Raw genomic sequence first — 19,394 nt, forward strand, 5'->3', positions numbered from 1 at the left:
AAATGCCTATTCTTGTCAGCAAAACAGGCAAGAATGTACTATCATTTGCAGATGTGGAAAGCACACAGATGACATCCATGTACTGTCCACATTTTTTGCGGCCCCGTAGAAATGAATGGGTCTGATTGAGATCCAAAATATCAACTTCAAGAGCTGACCATTCACTTGCATCCTAATATACCTAACCCTTGGAAAGGTGCCTTTGCCGCAATATCATCAGCAGACTTGGACTGGGGCCACGGGGTACAGGTGAATCCCCCAGTGGGCCCCTGAGCAAGGTGGGGCCCTTGTCTCCCCCCCGCACAAGTGGCACATAACACAGTAGACTTACTGCTCTCTATAGTGTACAGCGCCTCAACCAGGCTATGTTCATATAAAACACCTGATTATTACAGAACCTCCCCGGAGTATTACCCTAGACACGTTCATGTGGCTGAGACGAGGACAGCCAGTGTCCCCCTTTCCCAGAGACCCCATAATCGGTCATCTTGTAGCATCTTGCCAGTGTTGAGTGAAGCGAGCTTTGGTTGCTTCAGCTGAAGTTGTTTTGTTCAAAACTTTGGATTATTACTGTACAGAGATTCGTCTCCATACAGTATTAGAATGTATGGGCTCCGATGAGCTGAAGTAAGTTATTCACAGTGATTTTGTTGAATAATTTTGGTAGTCGTCCAATGCAGTGTATAATGTGCTACCCTGGGGCCTGTTGCAGACCATTTCTGGTCCAGTTGACCATTGGGAGACACAAAGTCCAGTCAGCTATGGAGGTTTTGTAACCAACTGTTGTAAACCCCCCCCCCCCCCCCCCAATAAATGAACTGTCAGTGTCGGTGATGTGCGGCGGGCAGGCCGAACCTTTCCTCTCTGCGCCTGTTACGTTCCACTGGTTTCCGGCAGCTCTTCTCTGCCCTGCCGAGCTGACTGCATGTTATTTCTGGATGCCACCATATTCTCTGTTTTATATTTATGTCCCTTTACACAAAATATACTGGAAGGTCCTGCTGTGTGCATTGTGGGTGTTGTAGGGATTCCCATATGCTCTATGAAATGTGCCATTTGCGTCATTACAGTGTGTGTGGACTGTAATGGAATATGTTGGGATTGTGTGGTTAATACAGATTTTTCTAGTATTTCATTGCAGTACTGTTCTATGAGCTGCTGGTGTCGCTGTTGCTCTTGATGTCTGTAGGGAGTTTGCGTTGTGAATGCCATTTTATATTGTAGGGCATCTGGGCATGTGTAGCTTCCATTGATTGTTACAGTGACTCTGCTGTCTGACTTGAAGGGTCATCTGAGATTAGTTTTAAAAAAGTCTGTTTTCCCCGCTCCATGGGCTGTGTCTGGTATTGCCGCTCAGAACCAGCCTAAGGCCATATGCACTCGACCGTGGTGTGTTTTGCGGTCTACAAATCGCGGATCCGCAAAACATGGATGGTGTCCGTGCGCATTCCGCAATTTGCGGAATGGCACGGACAGCCTTTTAATATAAATGCCTAATCTTGTCCGCAAAGCGAGGACAAGAATAGGACATGTTATATTTTTTTAGCAGGGCCACGGAACAGAGCAACGGATGCAGAAAGCACACAGAGTGCTGTCCGCATCTTTTGCGGCCCCATTGAAGTGAATGGGTCCGCATCCGAGCTGCAAAAACGGCAGCTCAGATGCAGACCAATACAGCGGTCGTGTGCATGAGGCCTATGGACGAGAGTCAGACTGTTTCTGGGGGGAAAAGCAGGTCCTTTCTTCTAATAAAGGGATGCTCAACCTGCAGCTTTCCAGCTGTTGCAAAACTACAACTCCCAGCATGCCCTAATAGCTGTAGGCTGTCCATGAGTTGTAGTTTTGTAACAGCTGGAGGGCTGCAGGTTGGGCATGCCTGTGTCTTATGCAATGTCATGTCTACAGTATGGGGAATATACATTGGTGTAAAAAGCTGTGCTGGAACACCATTAAAAAATGCCGAGACATACCTCCTTCACACGTCCGTGGTGAAATCCATGATAAGATGATCAGTGATGCATCCGTGAAGATGTCCATGAAGGATCTGTGTTTGGTCCGTGTATCCATTTTTTTTCTGTACTGCTGAAAATTAATTTTCATTGCATCTCCTCCTAACGGTCCGAGAAACACTGATGAAACTCGGATGGCATCCCTGTTGTATCTGTATTTTTCACAGACCCATAGACTATGAAGGGCTCTATTGACAAACACGGACAAAATATAGCATGCTTCTGTGCTAAAACCACAGACCCACGAACCTTGCGAAAACATGGATGTGTGAATACAGAGTACACGTCCATGAAACGCTGATAAGTAAGGCAACGCATTACACATGCAGGGTTTTTTTTTAAGCCCCCTCACCGTAAAAAAAACAAACAATGGAGATCTGTGGGAGAAAATGCCTCACAGTAAGGCAATGCACCAGACCCAGAGCAATGTCCTAGCAATGGTCCGTGAAAAGCACCGACAGAACACGGATGCTGTCTGCATTGTGTCAGTGGTTTTCACATCCCCATAGACTTCAGTCGGTGTGTAGGACCAAACTAGTGCATGTCTTTGAGTTTTTTCCACTGATCCACAGTACGTGTCTGTGGAGAACACATAGGGCACACATCTGTGATTCACTGACATGTGAAATGGAGCTGATAGAAAGAGCAACTCTAAGGCCCCTTTCACACGGGCGAGTATTCCACGCGGGTGCGATGCGTGAGTTGAACGCATTGCACCCGCACTGAATCTGGACCCATTCATTTCTATGGGGCTGTTCACATGAGCGGTGATTTTCACGCATCACTTATGCGTTGCGTGAAAATCGCAGCATGTTCTATATTCTGCGTTTTTCACGTAACGCAGGCCCCATAGAAATGAATGGGGTTGCGTGAAAATCGCAAGCATCCGCAAGCAAGTGCGGATGCGGTGCGATTTTCACGCATGGGTTCTAGGTGACAGCCTATTCACTGTATTATTTTCCCTTATAACATGGTTATAAGGGAAAATAATAGCATTCTGAATACAGAATGCATAGTATAATAGTGCTGGAGGGGTTAAAAAATAAAATAAAAATTAACTCGCCTTCTCCTCTTGATCGCGTAGTTCCCGGTCTCTTCTTTAATGATGAGCTGTGGGCTAAAGGACCTGTGGTGACGTCAGATCACATGCTCCATCACCACGGTGATGGACCATGTGATTGGAGCATGTGATCTGACGTCACCACAGGTCCTTTAGCCCACAGCTCATCATTAAAGAAGTAAAGAGACCGGGAACTACGCGATCAAGAGGAGAAGGGGAGTTAATTTTCTTATATTTTTTTTAACCCCTCCAGCGCTATTGTACTATGCAGTCTGTATTCAGAATGCTATTATTATGTTAACCATGTTATAAGGGAAAATAATACAATCTTCAGAACATCAATCCCAAGCCCGAACTTCTGTGAAGAAGTTCGGGTTTGGGTACCAAACATGCGCGATTTTTCTCACGCGAGTGCCAAACGCATTACAATGTTTTGCACTCGCGCGGAAAAATCACGCGTGTTCCCGCAACGCACCCGCCTCTTATCCGGGCCAAAAATATGACGCCCGTGTGAAAGAGGCCTAAGGGCTCATGCACACAAACGTATTTTCTTTCCATGTCCATTACGTTTTTTTTGCGGACCGTATACGGAACCATTCATTTCAATGAGTCTGAAAAAAAAGTTCCTCCATGTGCATTCCGTTTCTGTATGTCCATATTTCCGTTCCGCAAAAAAACAGTCCTATTATTGTCTGCATTACGGACAAAGATAGTACTGTTCTATTAGGGGCCAGCTGTTCCGTTCCGCAAAATACAGTATGCACACGGACGTCATCCGTATTTTTTGTGGACCACAAAATAAATATGGTCGTGTGCATGAGGCCTAACATTGGAGGATTTGGTGAGACCATTGATTGCATGGTCACCGTATAATACATTTGCCCTGCAGTAATTGTATGGGAAATGTATGACCGTCTGTAGCTTCCCCTGATGATTGCTTGGGTTTGAACTGCCAAACCAGATGGATGCTTGCTCTCGTGAAACACCCTCTTAAGGCGGCATTCACACAGTCAGTATTCGATCAGTGATTTCCATCTGTGATTGTGATAAAAAACAGTAGTTGAGGCTCCACAGAGATCAGGCATAATGGAAAGATCTGCACCGCTTCTGTGTTTTTGACCTGCACCTGGTTTTGGCTCACAGTAAGGGCTCTTGCACACGACAGTGTTTTTTCACTGTCAGTGATTTGGCTTCAGTGGTCCGTGTCCGATTTTGCTTCAGTTGTGTTTCCTTGTGTCTTCCTTTTTTTTTTTTTTCTGACAGGGGACAAAAAGGAAGGTTAATGAAAAGTGTAATTTTATTGCACCAAGGTCTTGTAGAAAAAAAACGGACGCGGACACGGATGACATACCAGTTGTGCATCCGTTTTTTTTACGGTCCCATTGACTTGAACAGGTCCGTCCTCAGTTTTCCACTGACAAGAATAGGACAGGTTATATTTTTTTGACGGACTGGAATCACGGACTCTGAGAAAAAACGGAGGACTATCAGTTTATTTTCACAGCTCCATAGAAATGAATGGGACCTCCGCTAAACTGAAAAATGACGGAACGGACACGGATGCACACAATGGTCAAGTGCATGAGGCCTAAGGGCTCTTGCACACGACCGTATGCCCTCCGAGACATACGGTCCATATGTCCCGGAGCGACATACATCGTGCGGGAGCGTACAGCATCATAGGTTACTATGATGCTGTGCGCATTCGGCCGCCCATGGGACTATTGTCCCGCACTCATGATCTTATGACTGCAGGACAATAGCCCCGCGGGCGGCCTGATGCGCACGATGTATACCGCTCCGGGACATATGGCCTGCTTACGGACCGTTTGTCTCGGAGGGCATACAGTCGTGTGCATGAGCCCTTTTTCAGTATTTTGTGGGCCGTTTCTTCCGGATCCGTTTTTTCAGTTTTTTTTTTTTCAGTAGTGTTTCGGGTTCTATTCCGTTTTTCCATATGGCATATACAGTATACAGTAATTACATAGAAAAAATTGGGCTGGGGATAAAATTTTCAAATAGATGGTTCTGTAAAAACAGAACAGATACGGAACGCAGAAAACGGCCCGTAAACGGAAGAAAAAAAAAACTGTTGTGTGCATGAGGCCTAAGGCTACTTTCACACCAGTATTTTTGCTGGATCCGTCATGGATCAGCAAAAACGCATCCATCACAATAATACAACCATCTGCATCCATTATGAACGGATCCGTTTGTATTATCTTTAATATAGCCAAGATGGATCCGATTGTGTCAGAGAAAACGGATCCGTCCCCGTTGACTTACATTGTGGGTCATGCCGAATCCATCTTGCTCCACACTACATCGCAGACAGAAAAACGCTGCTTGCTGCCGTATGCGGACGCAACCAAATTGAGTGTAATGCATTCTGGTGACTCCTTTCAGTTCCGTTTTGTCCCCATTGACAATGAATGGGGACAAAACGGAAGCGTTTTCCCCGCTATTGATCATATGACGGATCTCAATAGTGGAAAGGGTAAGTGCAAGTGTGAAAATAGCCTTAGACGCTTGTTCACCAGCAGACAGTATCACACGAGGCCGACATGATAGGCTTAGATACAGTATATAATATAGGATTAGATACAGCGTCAGCCATTGAACTGAATTGTGTGTCAGTGCAACCCCAAAATCGCTCAACTAAGCCGTTTTGGATTTTTCTGGGGTTGCACTGCAATCCAATGGTGCAGTCATAATGGTATCCCTACTCCGTGGGCAGTATCATACATAAGATTAGATACAGCGGCAATAGGCTTGGATACACCTGCTATAGGCTTTGATACCAAGGCTCATGGTAAGACACATGCAGAATGATAGTTTTTAGTTTTTCCAATAGCCTGTAATGGGTGTGTGCAGCAGATAGGATCTCTGCTGCTGTGTTCTCTAGAGACTAATGAATCAGCCCCATGCCAGATCACACACCAGTGCAGCAGTGCTCTGTGACTTGTGCAGGTCTAGGACCGGGCCTGACCTCAGCCTGATCTTACTTTTATGTTTATTTAGTCTATTTGTTTTTATTCTGCCCCTTTTTGTAACGTTTTTAATCAATGTCCCTAATTAACAGACGGAGTGTGAACATCCAGCCTGACAACACCAGCTTCGTTACTCTCCCAACACTCCTGTCCAAACTGTAAGGAGCGCTCGTGTAGGAGGATTGTCCACAGCACGCCTCCGTAGCTCGTTTAGGCTAATATGAAAGTCCTCTATACTACTGCATTGTGCGTGCGTCATGACGTCGCAGGTTGGGCGGTGACATCTGGTGTGTGCACCAGTGGGAGGGTTTGCCTGCACCGCCTTCCTGACTGTGGCCACGCCCCGTTCGGAATGTTGCGGCCGCTTTGATACATTTTAGCGTTCCATTGAGAAAAAGTAGTGATCCCGGCGCGTCTTCTCCGGGGGAGGCTGAGAGCGGATCCGCCTGCTGCTGCCGCAGCGGTATCCTTCCGGCACCTGTTCTACAGCACCAGAACCCTGCCGATCGCTTGTCACTCTTCGTGCATAGCCCAGGACTGGACTTCTCTATATGACACCCGAATTGGGTCCAGGAGAGCCACCGCAGATTACACACCTGCAGGCGTTCCGCATGACACACAGGAGACGGGAGAGTTTGTGAGCTGAGCTGGTGAGGGCACCTTGTTCTATGGACCCATGCCACAGGCTGGAGACGGTGAAATAACCCTGGTGAATGGGATCCCCTGGGCACTGACATGAGAGGCGGCACTGCCTGCTGACCATACCTTAATTCCTGGCAAATGCTCCTGCAATAAACTGTAGGAGGGGAACTTAGGGCACCTACCATCCCTGGCAGAAGAGCCCAGAACCCTTCCCCTAGCCTGAAGCTCCGTCTGCTGCCCAAGCAAAGGACTGAAGTGGGCATGAGGACTGTCTGACCCTCCCTGCCCATCCCAGAGAGATGTCCAGGCGAAAACAGAGTAATCCCAGGCAGATCAAACGTGAGTACAGTGCTGCTGACAGAAGCCTCAGGCTCTCCATTTCCTTGTATTGGTACCTACATGTGCCTATAAGTGGAAGCTTGTCCTGTGTATTAGCATCGCCCAGACTGACCGTGGGGAACTGGGCTCCCATAGAAGGCAGCTTGGTGCGTGTAGACTACACATCCCACAGAATACAGGTTTGAGATCATACACATAAAGCAGTAGGGGGCTTCTCCTTGCACTTGTGACTTGGGGGTGTCTTATAAAGTCAGGTAAGGACCCAACCTTGTGGGTGTTAGGTACTTGCTATCGATGAATTCTGATTGCCTGCCGTTTATCACATTGCAGATATCTTGATTTTACGGTCTAGTTCTGATTGAGGGACTACAGCTCCCAGCTGGCCTGAAGGCTGCCATTGGCGTGTTTTACCTCTGCCAAGATATGCCCCCTCCTCGGCAGATGCTTTTCAGTGGCTCAGTCCTCATGTTGTCCAGTAGTCTTGTCGCTGTAGCAGAAGGTGATGATGACCCCTGATTTACTGAGAGCTCAGTAAGTTGTCCACAGTACAGTGTGTCTACAAAGCACAGCATGCGGTGGGCCACAGACTGCACATCGCTTGCTTACAGCGTCCCAGCTGCCTCTTATCCTTCTCTGTGGCCGGCTATTTATAACGTTTTCTCTCTGTTGGGCACAGTACACACTGCCTGACACGCTGATAAATATACTCTGATTATCACTTGTCAACACCAAGCGCCAATAAAAGGTGAGCCGTTTATAGCAGAGGTCTGCGAGTGTAATTTGTATTTGTGCAGTCTGTGTACCTAAGGTAAGCTGGCAGTGAGGCCTTCACACAATGGCACAAAGTTTATTTGGTGCCTGTTTAAACTATTGGTGGCTGTAGTGTATAGCGGCCGCCCAGATTTGTGCCCAGAGGGCAGTCTGTGAGCCCTCCAGAGCCGTCTGTGGGAGATTTTGTAGTCTGTCATCTGCTTATAGTCATGTGTGCAGCTTCGTCATGTGGGCCATTAATAAGGCCATTTCATCACCCTGGGAATTCAGGCATCTTGGAAAGATGGCGAGTCTCCTAAAGCTGTGCAGTGGCACGGTGCCCGCAGTCCAGTAACCTGATGTCATTCCTTATTATTAAATATTCAAAGTGCCCATATTCTTATTGATTATTAGTAACATTGAGATTGGAAAAGCTGCAGGATCCTATTACTTTTCTATAGTGCCAGCATATTCCACAGTGCAGTGGACATCTGCTCATCACATCAGCCCCGTTCCCCAGAGCTGACACTCTACTTCTCCTTTCGTTCCATGCTCTGTGACCTGAAGTTACAGATTTCCTCAGTGTGATGAAATCCCAGGTATCTGTGACTTCAGAGGATCTTTTGCCTGAATTTGACCTTTTCTCAACCATCATTATGTGCTTGTCACTAAAATGTCTGGTTTTGGTTAGGGTTTTGCTTTAAATTTTGTTGGTCAGCGACTGAATACAAGTCAAGTATTGTACAATAACATGCATATCCACCAGTCTCCATAGTGCTATGTGCTGGGGGGAACAATTTCCAAGTGAAAAGTCATTGCCATCCTTTCGGGCATCAGCCAGTGCATGCCCATGTAATAGGCAGATAGGGGTATTCCCATGAAGGATTGTTATGGCATATGGCTTGGGTTGACCTCTGGGAAACACATTGGCTGTATTGCAGAATCATGGCTGTACTGTGGAAGAGCTGCAGCATCTGATTCCCACTTAGTGATGGCATATCCCAGCAATATCGGGAAAAGCTCATTTAATATTCTCTCTCTATGCTTGCATATAGTAATTGTCACCAGAGTAGGCTGCGTCTAGTGCTATTGTGCTGTAGTGTCCTGTCTATAAGACCACACAACCCAGGAAAGTTTGGCACCAATAAAAAATATCTACCTGACGCCTGGAATGTTTTTAGTCTGCGGGTTCAGGTACACGTTAAATTGCATATCAGGAAGTTATGGACCTGATGGGACAACCCCCTGTAATATTGCCGCTCCGCCGGCGGTCCAGCTATGGGTGCTACATGTCCCCTGCAGAAAAAGGAGCGTAGAAATAATTTGATGCTTATTCCTACACCTGCATTGGGTAAGAGAAGAGGCTCTTCCCTCCAGGGTGGCTGGCCTAATGTGACGACCCCTTCTTGACTCCACAGTTGGCAGGTACGTTGTCTAGATGGCTGCCTAGTGAACTCCCTCTCTGTGCTATCCAAACACCTGTTGGTAAAATGCTTCCCATTTCTCAGTTGGCACAAGCTTGTGATTGTCCATTCAAAAACACGTTAGACAGATTTGCTAATCCAGTGTAATACTTAGACAGTGTAAACTTAAAGGGGCTGTCCAGCTTCTACCACAGTTTGTAAACTTCCATTCAAGGTCAGTTCCACCGCTGCAGCCAATCATTAGCCTCGGTGACGTGTCCCCAAGAGACACATCACTGTTAGGTCCCCTGCCGCTTGGGGACTGAGGCCAATGATTGGTTTACACACTGGGAATTCAAAAGAACAGGGCGGTGGAGAGCAGGTAAGTGACATTTGTATGTTCTGTGTTTTCTGGGACGTGGATAAAATTAAAGTAAAAGCTGGACACCCCTTTAAACCTAGTCTAAGGACTCTTGCACACGAACGTGTGCACCCTCTGGCCGTGCTGCGGGCTGCAATGCACGAACACCCACCGTGGGGCAGCTGCCGCAATCCAGCTGTTTCGCAAAAAGATAGGACATGTTCTATCTTTTTGCGGGACGATACCCCCACGGAAGCACTCTGTAGGGTTCCGTTCCGCATCTCCGGATTTGCTCACCCATTGAAGTGAATGGGTCCGCATCCATTATGCGGAATGCACACGGAACGGTGCCCGTGTATTGCGGTCTGAAATATGGCCACGGAGCGCACACGTTTGTGTGCAATAAGCCTAAAGATGCGTTAAAGGGAACCTGTCACCTCTACTATGCTTCCCTCACTGAGCGTTTCTAAATGCTCATTGTGTTACCCTAAACATATAAATTACACTTTTAATTTCATTTGTAGGCGAATTCAATAATTATTATGCATTTTTGTACTTCCCGCCTTTTATGCAAATTAACATGAGTCATATCTTACTTGTGTGACCAGAGAAGAGTCATATTTTCAAGCTCTGACAAATCTTCTTTTTTTTTTTTTACACAATAAAAGCACACAGAGCTATGGGGACTGGGTATTGCGGATGTGCTAGCGGCCATCCAGCAGCCCATGTCCTCAGCTCTATACCCCAAATCCCGGTGACAGGTTCTCTTTAAATGTATCACAGTGTCTCGTGCTGTATGATGAACTTGTAGCGTCCTGCTAGATGTTAAGACATTTTGTGTAAATTTACACCTCCTATTAGTTGGCTTACTTGGTGCCCAAATGTTTTCACTCTTCAGGCCGTGCCCCTGCCCCTCCCCACTAAATCTAATTTTTGAGTTATTTAAACCCTCTGAATATGGCCTTTGTGTTTCATTTTCCACTGTAGCAAATTTGCTGCATCTCCCAAGCAAGGCCACAGAAAAGATTGGAGGAGGCTTCACCATGACCCACTAATTAGGGCTGGGAGATATTGGCAAAAATAAAATAATTTCAATTATTTTCCATTTAAGACCGATTAGTGTTTTTTTCTTTTTTTTTTTTCTTTCTTTCTTTCTACGTACTGTATACTAATGCTATGAGGGTACGGCCACCAACCTGTTTGTGTGCAATAGGTGGAGGGTATTGGTACAGTGGAGAGGAGGGGAAAGGCCCTTCTAGGGCCAGGACGTTCTCATGCAGACCTTCATTCATGATTCAAGTCGCTGGAATCGAAGACAATGCCCTTTCTGCCACCACTCTCCCATACCACAAGCGCCAACATGAGTTAGCAGGACTGGAGCTGGGATCTGCCAGCTGTTGCAGCAGATCCTGGAATTAGGCCCTTCTTTTTCTCATGGAGGATGTGCTTTCCAAAGTCTGGCGCCATCTACAGAGAAGGAGAACATTGACAGCTATCCTTTCATTCGCCTTACTCGTCCCCTGTGACCGCATTGCTCAGTGAGCAGCCAGAGGGAAAAAATTATATGACGATATTTAAAAAATAAAAACATTGTTGAGGACTAAAAGGGTTAATTTGATTAATTGCCCAGCCCTAGCTGTAATCCAGTGGGGCACACATGGGACTGAGATTAGTCATTTAATCGGTATGGGATAAATAATACAGTCCTGGGTTTTGGGTGATGTATCAGATCAAGTGAAGATCAGTCCCACTGGATTATTTAAATTTATTTTATTACATTTTTTAACACCTGACAACATTTTAGTGATAATTAATGGTTTATGTATATTAGTTTATTGCTTGTTTTATATCTTCTAAAGAAACTTAGTGAAATAAATAATCCAGTGGCGCATGATCTCCACTTGGTCCCATAGAGCTAAGCTGTAGAATACTACACTAGTAATGTGGGCTGGTTGCACACCAGGAGATAGCACCACATGGGTGATGCACACAATGTCACCACAGTTAGTGACACGATCGACCACTGAAGTGATTCTTGGTCCATGGGAGTAGCGATAAGTGCGACCTGCGCGATCTCGGGTACCGTATTACAAAATGGCCTTACTGATAATCATTTTTGGAATGCTCAGGTTTGAGTTCAGAATAAGATAATAATCGTTTGTGACCATATAGCCAAGGCAGATTTATGTACAAGTCTTGAATAAGGCTGCGTCTGTGATGAAATGTGTAATAGGATGGCCAGTGATTCATCCATGACGATTTCCGTAAAGGGTCCGTGTATGGTCCCTGTGTCCATTTTTGCTCTCCATGTGTCATCCATGTTACAATTACATTGTACAGCTTAAAATAAATTTTCAGAGCATCTCCTATGACTGGTCCGTGAAACATAGATGGTGTCCATCTTGGGTCCATGTTTTTCATGGACCAATAATCTATAATGGGTGTGATGGATCCATAAACACAGATGCAAGAGAGCATGCTTCTGTGCTAAAACCACTGACTGTGCTAAGCACTAATGTGGGGGAAAAACACAATAAAATGAATATGTGGAGAAGGCGGACAGCACACGCCCGTGGATCGGTGACGTGTGGATAAGGGCTTGTTCACACAACCATGATTGGAACAGCCAGGAAGAGGGAGACGCCCATTGGGGAAACCCTCATCTCCTCCTCCCTGTACTGATTAGCATACTGAGCCGGAAAAATACAGGGGGCACAGCGTAGGAGCGACATTTTAAAAAATCGGGTTAGGGTGGCAGCATCAGGTATTTATCTCGATTAATAAAAAAACATGAAAGGTCCTCTTTAAACTGAATAGATTGTCTTTGCAAAGATATTGGCTACACTGATATTAATTATACAAGATCACGCTGAACGCAAACACTGCTATAAGATGCCCAGGTTATACCAGCATGGTCCATATCACTATATACAAGATGATGTATGACTTATACCAGCTGTACATATATTATTATATACAGGAGATGCCCGGGTTATACCAGCTGTACATATATTATTATATACAGGAGATGCCCAGGTTATACCAGCTGTACATATATAATTATACACAGGAGATGCCCAGGTTATACCAGCTGTACATATATAATTATATACAGGAGATGTAAAACCTATACGAGCTGTACATATATAATTATATACAGGAGATGCCCAGGTTATACCAGCTGTACATATATAATTATATACAGGAGATGCCCAGGTTATACCAGCTGTACATATATAATTATATACAGGAGATGCCCAGGTTATACCAGCTGTACATATATAATTATATACAGAAGATACCCAGGTTATACCAGCTGTACATATATAATTATATACAGAAGATACCCAGGTTATACCAGCTGTACATATATAATTATATACAGGAGATGTAAAACCTATACGAGCTGTACATATATAATTATATACAGGAGATGCCCAGGTTATACCAGCTGTACATATATAATTATATACAGAAGATACCCAGGTTATACCAGCTGTACATATATAATTATATACAGAAGATACCCAGGTTATACCAGCTGTTCATATATAATTATATACAGGAGATGTAAAACCTATACGAGCTGTACATATATAATTATATTTAGGAGATGCCCAGGTTATACCAGCATGCTCCATATCACTATATACAAGAAGATGTAAAACTTATACCAGCTGTACATATAAAATTATATACAGAAGATACCCAGGTTATACCAGCATGGTCCAAACCACTATATACACAAAGATGTATAATTTATACCAACTGTACATATATAATAATATACAGGAGATGCCTAGGTTATACCGGTATGCTCCATATCACTATATACAAGATGTATAACTTATACCAGCTGTACATATATAATTATATACAGGAGATACCCAGGTTATACCAGCATGCTCCATATCACTATATACAAGATGTATAACTTATACCAGCTGTACATATATAATTATATACAGGAGATACCCAGGTTATACCGGCATGCTCCATATCACTATATACAAGAAGATGTAAAACTTCCACAAGCTGTACATAAACGCAACACTTCCTCCCATTTTGCAGGAGCTGAACTCAAAGATCAGAAACATTTTCTACAGACAGAAAAGACCCGTTACTCTCAAATATTCACAAATCTGTCTGAATCTGTGTCAGTGAGCACTTCTCCTTTGTCGAGATAATCCATCCCACCTCACAGGTGTGGCATATCAAGGTGCTGATTAGACAGCATGAATATTGCACAGGTGTGCCTTAGACTGCCCACAATGAAAGGCCACTCTGAAATGTGCAGTTTGGTCACACAGCACAATGCCACAGATGTCACAACGTTTGAGGGAGCGTGCATTTGGCATGCTGACTGCAGGAATATATACCAGAGCTGTTGCCCGTGCAATAAAAGTTCATTTATCTACCATAAGACGTCTCCAAAGGAGTTTCAGAGAATTTGGCAGAACATCCAACCGGCCTCACAACCGCAGACCACGTGTAACCACACCAGCCCAGGACCTCCACATCCAGCATGTTCACCTCCATGATCGTCTGAGACCAGCCACCCGGACAGCTGCAGCAACAATCGGTTTGCATAACCAAAGGAACCGTCTCAGGGAAGCTCATCTGCATGCTGGTCGTCCTCATCGGGGTCTGGACCTGACTGCAGTTCGTCGTCGTCACCGACTTGAGTGGACAAATGCTCACATTCAATGGTGTCTGGCACGTTGGAGAGGCGTTCTGTTCACGGATGAGTCCCGGTTTTCACTGTACAGGACAGACGGCAGACAGCGTGTAAGGCGTCGTGTGGGTGAGCGGTTTGCTGATGTCAACATGGTGGATCGAGTGGCCCATGGTGGCTATGGGGTTATGGTATTGGCAGGCGTATGTTATTGACAACGAGGTGGCTATGGGGTTATGGTATGGGCAGGCGTATGTTATGGACAACGAACACAGGTGCATTTTATTGATGGCATTTTGAATGCACAGAGATAACGTGACGAGATCCTGAGGCCCATTGTTGTGCCATTCATCCACGACCATCGCCTTATGTTGCAGCAGGATAATGAACGGCCCCATATTGCAGGGATCTGTACACAATTCCTGGAAGCTGAAAACATCCCAGTTCTTGCATGGCAGCATCCTCACCGGACATGTCACCCATTGAGCATGTTTGGGATGCTCTGGATCGGCGTAAAACTGTGCACATTTCAGAGTGGCCTTTCATTGTGGGCAGTCTAAGGCACACCTGTGCACTATTCATGCTGTCTAATCGGCACCTTGATCTGCCACACCTGTGAGGTGGGATGGATTATCTCGGCAAAGGAGAAGAGCTCACTGACACAGATCCAGACAGATTTGTGAACAATATCTGAGAGTAACGGGTCTTCTGTGTCTGTAGAAACTGTTTCTGATCTTTGAGTTCAGCTCATGCAAAATGGGAGGAAAACCGGAAGTGTTGCGTTTTATATTTTTGTTCAGTGTATATATAGGAGATACCCGGGTTATATCAGCATGGTCCATATCACTATATACAAGAAGATGTATAACTTATCAGGCTACATGCAGGCGACTTCGTCAGGTGTGTGTGTGCCGCCCATTATAGAAAAGCCTATTCATGTCCGCAAACCAGACAAGAATAGGACATGTTCTATTATATATTTGTTGTACTTTGCTGGGCCACGGATGCTGACAGCACTTGGAGTGCTGTCCGCTTCTTTTGCGGGCCCGTTGAAATGAAACGGTTGTGTGCATGAGGCCTTCTCCGCAGTAAATTGGCGATGGAACAACCTCAGGCTTTTCCAGTTTACATTTGCTTCTTTTTTTTTTTTGTTGGACTCTCCTCCAAGAGGATGAAGCAGGCGGCGGGAATATTGCATATACATACGGTCACATGTAACCTTATCTCCCCAGTCCAGATACATGGCGTTGATGGAGGCGGCCTGGACGCGGGGAGCTCATTACTCTGCTTGCCTTTATGCAGATTCTAGTGATGGGGGGAAGGGCTGATGTGAAAGGTGAGAAGCTACTTGTGCATCTTCTGAGGCCCAGCTCCCACCCTGATGCTGGGCAGGATAAGAGCCAGGGCTGCGATCGGCAGGCAGATAAGCTTGAAATATCCTATTATGCAGTCACATCCTGATAGAATCAGTGTGTCGGGACAGGCCTGAATGCAGATCTTATCTCCTGTGACTCTCACATTCATTGTATTAAAAGGATCACGTGTGTTTCAAAGTATTTCTTCAGAGATCTCGCAGCTGCTGCGATCTTATCTCCCTCTCAGCAGATATTACTTTGCAGCCAGCAGACATATAGGGCTTTCTTTTCCTGATGATGATTCTGAACATAGATAACGAGAAAATGCAAGATGAACTGGACTCTCGTTGTGGGAGCAGATGGTGGATTGGAAGTAGATTGCGGGCTGCAATAATAATTTTATGCTGCTAATCTTTTTGTGATAAGGGGGGTGGTGTCAGCCGTGTGATATGTGTAGATGGCTGGGTGGTGGGGGTGACCTGCTTCTCCCAGAACTTTCTGACAGCCTTCCATGGGCATCTGTACCTTGTTTGCTCTGCCGAGATCCAGGCTGCAGATAAGGAGCTGATTTGAGGATGACAGAAATAACTGCCTGATAAAACTGCTTTATCTGACGGGGGAAGTAATTGCAAGCCTGAAGTTCTATCTACCTGTCTGGGTTTTTCCAGAAGCGATTATTAAATTGATAATAAATCTGAGTCTCTCCCTCTCTTTCCTCCCATTTTTCTCTCCCTTTCACTTCCCCAATCTCTCATCCCATTTCCCACTTCTACTTCCTCTGCACCTTTATTTTTTCTTCGCACTCCTCCATTCATTTTCTCCCGAGCAGACTACTACTAGTGGTCGACAACATGTAAATAATCCATGTTGACCTAACCACTAGTTGTCAAGGAACTTTTTATGCAAGCGGGGAGAGGGTTAATGCACCTCCCACGCGTTTTGTCTCACCAGATCTGCCAGGGAGGCGAGCAGCCACGCCGTCTGCCATTTCTGCTTCTCAAAGACTCAGCTGCTGAAATACAATACTGATCTTCAACTTGATAACCGTACGGTTCTTACGATGAGATACAAAGCAGGTACGGTGCAGCCAGGCTGGAGTCCCTCGGCTGGTACCATCTGCCGGATAAGGACTAGTCATGTACCCAGGTGGTATCAGGACTTGACCCCCCCCCCCCCCGTAATGTAGAAAGCCATAATGCAGTTTTCAATGACTTTATTTTTCCGCCTGTTCGTCTTGATGTCCTCGGGATCCTAATCCGCTGTGTTTGCTCATAAAACACCCTCCTATGAGGTCTACCAATGTCCGATGGGAAACATGGCCATCACAGGAGTCCACATGGACGTTCCGTCATTCTGGTCATGATGCCTTTGTCATTGGTTCTGATCTAACTGATGGAATCAGGGGGCACCTGTACTTCACAATGATGTATGATGAAGTTCTTACATCTGATTAACTTCTCACACTAGGACTTCTCTTTTGAAACTCAGAATTTAGAAGAATTTTATTAACTGGTTAAAGAAGACCTCTCCCCGCTCCTGTCACGCCTGTTTTAATAGCTCCATGCATTCCCCAAGTAATACCATCTCTGGAACATCCATATGACTGTATGTTCGGCCATTTCTTTAATATTTCTATTAGAAGTTATGAATGAATTGCTAGCTGTCTGCAGTAAGGGTCCAGAGGGGTGTTACCAGTTGGGGGTATGTCACTGCACAGTCTGATAATGGCAACACTGATTGGGTAGAGTCAGTCTGTGCAGGTACACCCCCAACTGGTTACCGGCCAAAGTGTGAGACAACTCAGGTTTGCGTAAAAGGATTTGAGCAAGTTGAAATCCAGCATGTCTGAGCTTTCTCTCCACGGAAATTAGCCCATACTCATTAGATGGTTGGTTGATCCTAGATCAATGGGTGCATTGGACCAACATGCATGTGATGTGTAGGATCTAGGGATGATCAAATCGATGTCTTGTTATCTAAGGGTTCTTGACCTGTGAGGATGCTCCCATCTGCCTCTTGATGAGTGAGCGCAGAGGCTCCCCTTTGGGAACAGCGACTGTTCATGGAAATGTACTTGCGCATGTGCAGTCACTGTGTCCCTCCAGTAGCGGAAGAACAGTTAGTTCTGCACTTGTGAGGAGATGTACAGGCAAGTGAGCGCTTCTTGACCTGCCTGTGCATCTCCTCACAAGTGCAGAACTAATGAGAACAATCCGTTTCTTCACCCCTTTCACAAAGATGTGACAAGGACAAGTCTCCTTTCTTGTGAGCCTATGAGGAACCAACTCGCTATCTGCATCAGTATCTGCACCCTGTCCTGAATAGTTGGGGATTGTGAGCATTGATGGACCTGACAGAAATCAGAAGGGAATAGATTGTTCTCCGTACTGCAGCCTAAGGTCACCCTTCAGCGGCCACTATAGATTCAGCCTCGTGTCGGTCCTTGTACGTTCTCTTGAGAATCTTGTATCGTCTAGCTCTGTGTGACAAGTTTTCTGTGTCTGGGTAGGTGAACGCTGTGATGTCACTTCCTATGAACGCACAGTGGCATGGTCCTCATCCTGTGGTGCCACCACTCTTGTCTGTGGGGGCCGGTTTTGGCTGCTGTCCGCCCGGCACAGGAGGTAGCGGGCTCCGTTTCCATGTCCTTTGTTCTTATTGTTGTCAGTTAGATGCAGCAGATAAGAGCTGGGAACTGATCAGACCGGAGATTGCAGCCCAGGACCTTTCTATACTAAGAATGGGTTTGTGCTTTTTAATGTTAACCCTTTCAGAGCAGGACTCTGTGTAAATGGATTACAGTTGTGAGGAAGCCAGAGGTCAAGCTGCACTTGACTATATCTGATATGCTCAGACCTATGTGGATATGTAGTTCCTGTAGGTTGGACTTGAGCTGATGACCCGGTGCTGCAGGACAGTTATAGTAGTCACTAGACCTAAATGGAAAGCACCCATAGAGAGAATGTGTACAGGTGCTTAGTGGGCCCCAGACCAGACTTTCTAGAAATCTCCCTCCCTCGCATGGAGAGGCGTGATGTCACTGTGGCTGTCACATGGAGAGGCGTGATGTCACTGTGGCTGTCACATGGAGAGGCGTGATGTCACTGTGGCTGTCACATGGAGAGGCGTGATGTCACTGTGGCTGTCACATGGAGAGGGGTTATGTTGCCTCCCGTATATGAGAACACTCGTAATATTCTATACATGTGAATACCAGGCTATGGAGGCTCCTACATGCTCCATAGTAATGTGTAATGTGGGCCCTGCACCATCAGAGCTTGCCGTCTAACGACTGAAACAATGCTGCGTGTGGCTATCTGATCAGGGTTTTATATCTTCCTGCTTCCTTTCTTCTCATTGTGCAGCGTGTGTACAGATCTTGGCGGCTGATAGTGATATACGTGTCCCTGCACCTGCATGCTCCTGCCCTCATGTACAAGCCAGGGGTTAGGGCAGTCTTGATCCATGAACTCGTTTAGCTGCTGCCCAGCGGCCACATAGGACTCTCCGATACCTTGAAATTGGCGCACTGAAAAAATGTCAGGTATGACGATCCTACAGGTACGAGTGTGTCTGTATGAGCTTTCCTGTCACGTCTGTTCTGAAGAGTTGCCGTTCATTGCATATGTCTTGTTCACACAGAGACGTTCCTGTAGGTTGGAGCGTTAGCGCCGAGCCCGAGGGTGTACATGCCAGGACTCATAGTGTTTAGGAGCCAGTTAGACCAATCTAGGGGCCAACATGATGTTGGGGATTACTTACTACAATCGTCTCGGCTGTTATTTCCTTAAAAACGTTTTCTCTCGGGTC

At 45.8% G+C, this 19,394-nt stretch overlaps 1 protein-coding gene across 2 annotated transcripts in view; it reads left to right on the plus strand.

Moving 5' to 3' along the window:
• Positions 1–6,404: 6,404 nt before the first annotated feature.
• The window catches only part of LOC122920533 (zinc finger protein ZFPM1-like), a 91,213-nt gene continuing 78,223 nt past the window's right edge, over positions 6,405–19,394 (plus strand). For both annotated transcript variants that reach the window (XM_044270109.1, XM_044270110.1), the window contains exon 1: positions 6,405–7,040. In XM_044270109.1, the coding sequence (XP_044126044.1) occupies positions 7,001–7,040 (40 nt within the window). In that variant the 5' untranslated portion in view covers positions 6,405–7,000. The remainder of the gene's footprint in view (positions 7,041–19,394) is intronic.

This window comes from Bufo gargarizans, chromosome 10 (genome assembly GCF_014858855.1).
Source record: "Bufo gargarizans isolate SCDJY-AF-19 chromosome 10, ASM1485885v1, whole genome shotgun sequence".
Classification (NCBI taxonomy): Eukaryota; Metazoa; Chordata; class Amphibia; order Anura; family Bufonidae; genus Bufo; species Bufo gargarizans.